Consider the following 7,656-nt stretch of genomic DNA (forward strand, 5'->3'; position numbering starts at 1 on the left):
ACCCTCTTCCTACATATTTGTCTTTTGGTTTTCTTATGATTTGTACTATCCGTGTTTTAATAAATTACTCTTGCTCCCTCCTTGTCACATACCCTGAGACAGTTTGTGACAGTTTTATTCAATAAAGACAGTGAGAAGTCTGGAAATAAGGTGTGAAGTGTGTGAAATTTTTTTACATTGAACAACATCCTGTCAGATCACACGGCACAAGGGACGTGCAGAAAATGTTTGAGGGGCAGCGGTTCAACTCTAAACTCAAATTCAAATCCCCCTCCAAGCTGTGGTTACGTGTTTTTGTTGATTGTAACTGGAAATTTAACACCAGCTTATATTTTCTATTCCAACATGACGTACAGTGTTGTAAAAGTGTACGGGTAAATGGTAAATACACACAGACCAAGTGGCTCAAAATTGTACTTAAGTGCAGCGCTTGAGTAAATGTACTTAGCTACATTCCATCACTGATAACAAATGGATGAATCACAAGACGTGGCACCTCCTGACAAAAGATGACCAGCATCAGAAATGCAACAATATTCTCTTTTTAAAAATGCAATTGTATTGTTGTATTGTTCACAGTAGTCATCATTTTCAGACCTTCTTAAAAGCTACATGTGATGGTCAGGATTAATGGAGGCCAGGCACTCGGTGCAGGCACTGAGGTGTGTCTAGTCAAAGAGGAGAATATAAACTCTGGACTCCAAACTCCAAACTCCTGTTAACATGTTGTATCCACTTAACTGGCTCGCTAACGTTTGCCAGTGGTAAGCCTCTATTCAGGAGTCAGCTTGTGTAATCATGTGGTGCTGTTTAGAGACACTTTTGACAGAGCTGTGTTGAATAACAAGAGTAATGAAAATTACCAATATAACTGATTATTTTTGCAGATCAAGTAGACTCTTGAAAAGTACACTTATTTAATACACAATGATAACGTGTTTGATATTAACTGTAATGGACTATACAATTCAAGTTATGAGATAGCTTGTTGGTTTTCATGGATTATGGAAATGAGGCTGTCTGGAATAGTTGTAAAAATCACCAAAACATCTGAAATGATTTGCTGTCTTTCCGAGAGTTAGTTGAGAAAATTGATATTTATGTCTGTACATTAAGTACAGAGCAAGAGCCAGATGGCGATTAGCCTAGCTTAGCATAATAACTGGAGGCAGGAGCAAACAGCCAGCTCACTAATTAACACGCTGTAACATGTTTGTTTAATATGCACCCAAAAACAAATGTATGAATGATAAGTTGTAGTTTGTCAGTCACGTTGCTGTTGCCACAGAAATAGTTAGCCTACACCCCATAACTCTGTCTGAAACTAAAAACTGATGTTTGTATGTGACTGTTGTTGTACAGATTAAACAAATGAGATTCAACATGTTGTTAATTAGTGAGTTTTAAAGGTGTAATGAATGTTTTTCGAAGGTAAGGGTTGCTGTTTGTCCCTGCTTCCAGTATTTTTTTCTAGGTTAGCTAATTGTTAGCTCGGTTAGCTCTTTCTCCGTACCTAACGCAAAGACATGAGAGTGGTGTGGATCTTCCCATCCTATAGACAGCAAATACAGGAAATGTTTCCCAAAATAAAGCCTCCACTTACCTTGCCCTCAGTCTGTTTGCATAGGCCAGGGTTAACAGGTGATTTCAAGATATCCCACAGCTCATGGGGAAATGCTTTACTACATTAGCTTTCAACCTAATGGCTTCATGCCTTTAGATGACATCCTATCTGTTTATATACATGAAACACACACTCACACAAGCACATGTTTTTAAATTTCCTGGGCCCCTTCCTCGTTGGTACTACTCGCTCTAGGTTTGGCATCAACTAACTACAGTGGTTATAGCATATAACCAAGCTTTGAATTTATCCATAAGTGCTCAGACACATCATATAATTTGAAAATTGCCCTGTGATTTCCATGTGTCTGAAAAGAAAAGAAGAAATTACAGGTTAAAGTAATAAATCCCCACAGACCACAGGCAGGACAACTGCCGCACTATTTGCGACCAGCAACCAAATATAACAGTGAGGTCACATGGGGTGGAAACAGATTACGCCACCCAATGAGAGTTAGGCATGAGCTCAGGCTAGTTTTAGTTAATGAGACTGAATCTGACAAACCTCAAACTCTCTGTATCATTGTCACATTAGTTCAAATGAAGAACATAAAGTGGATGCAGCTCACAGACAGTGTGAATATTCACGTTCTCAGCTCCATTACACCACAAACACTGTTCATCAGAAATGAGGATGTATAAAAAAGGAAGCAAGAACTCGCTGGCTGATGTTCATTTTATCATGCAGGACAGAGAAAGTCACTCATCTGGAAATGTAAACATTATTTTTTTTGCACACCCATAAATACAGATGGCATAAAAGATGTTGGTAGCAAACATATGCATATCTCCTGTTTTTGGTCTGGGTTGCCGCTATTTTTTATTCTGTTTTAATCCATTTCACTTGTGGCAAAGTCCAAAATGTTTAGGGACAGAGGAACAGAATTTCAATGTTAGACACCAACCTTAAAGGTAGGGAGGGTGATTCTGGAGAAAGATATCCGATTGTTGAATCTCATTTCCAGATCGTCAAATACCAACGACTCAACAATCAACTATCTTTATCAAGATTACACTGCTGTACCAAAAGGAAAACAAAAATCTTAAGCAACTAACTTAAGTGAATGAAACGATCAACCTGGCATCCACATGACTGCCACAACATTGCAATGTTTTTCACTGCACCTGTTGGTGGTTTTAATGCTGTGGCTGATTGTGGCTCAATTTGAAATGCTTTCATAACAGACCGTATAATTGGTATTTGATATATTTGTAAAAAAGAGAGGAATTGTAAGCTTGCATTCCTTTCACCATAGCTTTATATTTTGCATTTGTGTAAAATACAGATAGCACCAACATGACGAAATGTTTTCCAACAAATGATAACTTCCTATTACACCATGACTTGCACAGAGCTTACAAAAGCTTTGTTCAACTAGAATTTTGACTTCAGACTGCTGAAAACAAAGAGGAAATCATCATCCAACTGTTAAGAAACCTTCAAAAGGTAACGTAAATGTAATACATGACACAGATGATATTGATCAAACATAGAGGGAAAATGTGAAAGCTTTTTATTATTTCATTGATTGATGGATGTTTAATTTCTGCGTCGCAGTTCTTCCAAAACACAAGGATGACTTGGATTTCCTCAGTGATTCTCTGCCTTTTGTTTAAGGCCAGCAGCTGCCAGCTTCAGTGTGCCAGAGGTGCGATTTTTAAACTACAGTCAATTTGAATAAATACATCCCACGTTGAACATTGAAATGAAAGTGATTTTGCGTTCTTTGGCAGAGACTTTAAACGACAAAGAGTTTTCCATCAATGCGACCACAGCCATTAAAGTGAAATCTGGTGACTGCTTTTGGATCAAATGTGATTTTACCTTTCGAACAAACAAAGTTACACCTCTTAGCAAGATTTGGTTCCAAGGAGATCCGCAGAACACAAAAATTCACATAGAACAGAACAAAGAAGTTGTATACGATGTAAAACCTGGGACAAGAGACCATGTCAGGATTAAAGCCCTACCACAAGGAGAGTATGAACATGGCTTCAAATTGGAATGGGAATGTGATCAGACGTATGTTTTTCCAAAGAGGGTTCAGATCATAGTTTCTGCTGAGAAAAATATCTTCTGGATATTTAATTTTGATTGGTTTGACTGTGTTAGATTGAACTACTGTATCACATACAGAGAATTAAAAATCGTGAAATATTTGATTTGCCAACACTGACTTTTCCTGAAAGACTCACTGCATGGTTGAGTAACAAAACAGGATGTCAGTGTTCAGTGATAAAAATACCAAATAACAAAAAGTGGTTTGTCATCGTCCATTGCACCAGGCAAAAAACAAATTACACAACAGATGATAATCTTGATCCTGTTTATTTTCAGCCTTTTCAACAGAAAAACCAACAGTGAGGGTTCCTCCTTTGACGGAGGGAAAAGCTGCCACCCTGAAATGTAATGCTCCTCGTTTATGCCCAGACATCGTTCCACATATGTTCTGGGTATGGAACAAGGGTATTCCGTCTATGGGAGGAGTTCCTTCTATGATCAGCTCAGACATCATTCCTGCAGCAGACCATCACAACAGCAACATCACTTGTGTGGCAGAGTTTAATTCCACCACTGTTAAGACAACTGTCACGTTGTCTGTGAAATGTAAGCACCCTGCACTGTTTGTTGTTCTACACATGAACAATATGGTATTAGTGTATGATAGTCATCTGCAACCTATCTATGTGGGCTTGCAAGGTGTCCCCAAATTATTACAACTGCTCAACCTTTCATTCTTTCTTTCTTTCTTTCTTTCTTTCTTTCTTTGTCAGTTGCTCCTCGGATCCTCAGTTCCCAGTGCATGGTTGACGGCAGGCTCCTGGTCTGTGTGTGCATCAGTAAGGGGAATCCCCTGCCACGGATCCGCTGGCCTTCTGACTCTCTCACAGACTTCTCAGTCCTTCTCACCATCTCTAAGAGGGACCAATCAGTGAACAGCACCATCATAATGCCCGCTGCTGACTACCACGACTCCAGTGTCAGATGCGATAGCAGCACCGAACTGGGCATGGCTAACACTGAAATCCCACTCCAAAACTACACAGGGGATTTACACCTGAAGTGTGAGTAGTCTGTCATATCTGCTCAGTGCACAGTGCAAAGGTCTCTAAAAGAAAAGACAGTCCATCATTCAAGAAGTTCATTTCAGGATATTTTACTTTTTACTGGTGAATTTAAGTTATCAAAATGACCATTGGAGTAAGTACTGTTGGATCAAATGACTTTACAGGCACATATATGTAATCAGTCAGAATAAACCTGCTGGTGAAACTTTATTTTGGTTAGATGCTATTGGTTTTAAACTCATTTGTATGCAAATATGAATTTCTTTAGATGGGTTGGATTCCAGTCCCAAGTCTGATGCAGTCCATTGCTGGATAATCACTGGTGTGTCTTTAAGTCTGAACCTGGCCCTCGTCACAGCACTGATCATCTGCACTGTCAAACGGTAAGAATGTGAAACTGTCCACAACCAAGTAGCTCCAAATTAAGCGTTATCTCAAAACAGCTTAACACTCAATCCAGGGACGATTTTTGTTTTTTTACATTTTGTTTTTCTTTTACACTTGCAGGGGTAAAAGGCAAGAATGGAGGAAGAAACTTAGTGTAGAAATGGACCCTTATGATTTCCTGAATCCAGCAGATGTTGACCAGCATATCTATAGCAATCTGTCTCCATCACCCACACAAACTACTTAAGTTCACCTTTTACTTGTTGTAATTTTTGTGTTCAGGTGATGGTTTTGACTCAATTATGTCTTGTTTTCTGTATCATTTTTGTTTAAATCTGTGAACTCAATAAGAGTGAACCTGTACATTACTTTGGCTTGACCAGATAATGGGCAGTCAAGTCACCAGGTGAGATTAACATTCCCCTATAGAGATAGTTTCCTGTGGCGTATTCTTTTTATTTTTATTTTTTTTTTAAATCTAATTTGCAGCAACAAAGATACAGACATGGCACACAGATATGGGAGAATGCAGGTTAACAAAATACATGATTTTGAGATATGAATATAAGCTGTAGATGTACATAGAGAAGATGGTTGTAAAAAGGTCTGAAAAAGGTATTTGGGTCATCATGCAAGGACTTGATCAAAACCTTCAAATGCATTGATTATGATGTCTGTGGCGGTGGTGATAAGAGAAACAAGCAAAAGCACGGTCTGTAGAAATAATATGGATAAACACAGATAAAAAGATATGGATTTGGTTAATGAATACATAGAGAGGGTGTATACTGTGTTTGCAATAGTGTAGGCAAGTCTATAGTCCCATTTGTGTTTATCTATGTAAATGGATGTTATTTAAGTTTGTGGCACTGACTCACCAGCAACTCAAGAGATTTGGGAGGTTTTTTTGGTGGATTGTTGTGACTGGTGATGAGCCCTGAGCAGGCCTCTCACTTCTGGAGCCTGGTGGGTGGAGACGGGTCATCAGCAAGATTCAGCTCACCTGCTTTTGCTGCCACATTATATAAACTGGTGGTCGGCCCTTTACCCTCTTCCTACATCTTTGTCTTTTGGTTTTCTTATGATTTGTACTATCCGTGTTTTAATAAATTACTCTTGCTCCCTCCGTGTCACATACCCTGAGACAGTTTGTGACAGTTTTATTCAATAAAGACAGTGAGAAGTCTGGAAATAAGGTGTGAAGTGTGTGAAATTGTTTTACATTGAACAACATCCTGTCAGATCACACGGCACCAGGGATGTGCAGAAAAGGTTTGAGGGGCAGCGGTTCAACTCAAAACTCAAATTCAAATCCCCCTCCAAGCTGTGGTTAGGTGTTTTTGTTGATTGGAACTATAAATTTAACACCAGCTTATATATTTCTATTCCAACATGACGTACAGTGTTGTAAAAGTGTACTGGTAAATGGTAAATACACACAGACCAAGTAGCTCAAAATTGTACTTAAGTGCAGCGCTTGAGTAAATGTACTTAGTTACATTCCATCACTGATAACAAATGGATGAATCACAAGACGTGGCACCTCCTGACAAAAGATGACCAGCATCAGAAATGCAACAATATTCTCTTTTTTAAAATGCAATTGTATTGTTGTATTGTTGACAGTAGTCATCATTTTCAGACCTTCATAAAAGCTACATGTGATGGTCAGGATTTACGGAGGCCACCAGCTGTACATGAGGCATGGCAGATCATTTGAAGGCTTTAGCAGTGTCAGTCCGTCTAAATCAGGGCTCATCCTTTTACACACCTACTGAGCTCACTGCTATTCTGCACTCTCACAAAGGATCCGTCTGCTTTTCGCCTCATTTCATTCCCTTACAGCAGGATTAGAGCCTTGTAGCTTAAAGGTATTGTACACGCACGCATGCACACACACACACACACACACACACACACACACACACACAGATCAGAAATGTATTTCGGAGTCAGATACAGTTTCCTTCAAGCAATGGTTTGACATTTTGGGAAATATTTGCTTTCTTGCAGAGAGTTAGATGAGAAGATTGATAACACTCTCATTTCTATATGTTAAATTCGAAGCTACAGCTAATTAGCTTAGCATAAAGACTGGAAGCAGCGGGAGACAGCTAGCCTGTTTTAAAGTACTGTACCAAAATGCCTACCAGCACCCCGAAGGCTGACGAATTAACATGTTTGTTTTTAGCTGTACACAAAAAACAAAGAAGTTTGAACAATTCCTTTAACATTAAGCCTAGCATTACCTCTGTTTCCTTACTCTGAGCTTAATTCAAATACTAGACCACAGTCATGATCCCACTGGAAATCCTAGCACTAAAGATAAGCTCTGTCCTAGAAATAAGTCAGTATTAACTTGTCAAAGTTTAAAGCAGCTTTTTTGTTCTCCCCGCTACTGACATCCTACTCTTCCTCTCATATTGTTGTGAGTATTTGGTCCTCACAAAGAAAAACACACAAAACCACAGTGTTCAATCTCTGCTTGAGCCGACTCTGTCAAAGGAGGGTTTCAGTGTGCCGAGGTGTCCCTTGATGAAAACCTGGTTTTCCCAGAGAGCCCAGGGAACTTTCAGT

The 7,656-nt window shown here is 39.1% G+C and overlaps 1 protein-coding gene across 1 annotated transcript; it reads left to right on the top strand.

The window, feature by feature from the left end:
• Nucleotides 1-3,029: 3,029 nt before the first annotated feature.
• Nucleotides 3,030-6,242, top strand: LOC311263323 (sialic acid-binding Ig-like lectin 10). Its single transcript, XM_084363296.1, has 6 exons — nt 3,030-3,070; nt 3,182-3,272; nt 3,962-4,231; nt 4,399-4,689; nt 4,961-5,075; nt 5,200-6,242. The coding sequence occupies exons 2-6, from the start codon at nt 3,200-3,202 to the stop codon at nt 5,324-5,326; spliced, it is 876 nt and encodes a 291-aa protein (XP_084219422.1). The 5' UTR covers nt 3,030-3,070; nt 3,182-3,199; the 3' UTR covers nt 5,327-6,242.
• The last annotated feature ends 1,414 nt before the right edge of the window (nt 6,243-7,656 follow it).

This window comes from Pagrus pagrus, assembly GCF_965226575.1.
Source record: "Pagrus pagrus genome assembly, chromosome: 10".
Lineage (NCBI taxonomy): Eukaryota > Metazoa > Chordata > Actinopteri > Spariformes > Sparidae > Pagrus > Pagrus pagrus.

Coding starts and splice junctions, on each gene's coding strand:
- LOC311263323 (XM_084363296.1), top strand. CDS start 3,200: ATGACTTGGATTTCCTCAGTGATTCTCTGCCTTTTGTTTAAGGCCAGC. Junction 4,690..4,960: donor AGGGGATTTACACCTGAAGT/GTGAGTAGTCTG, acceptor GAATTTCTTTAG/ATGGGTTGGATTCCAGTCCC. Junction 5,076..5,199: donor ATCATCTGCACTGTCAAACG/GTAAGAATGTGA, acceptor TTACACTTGCAG/GGGTAAAAGGCAAGAATGGA.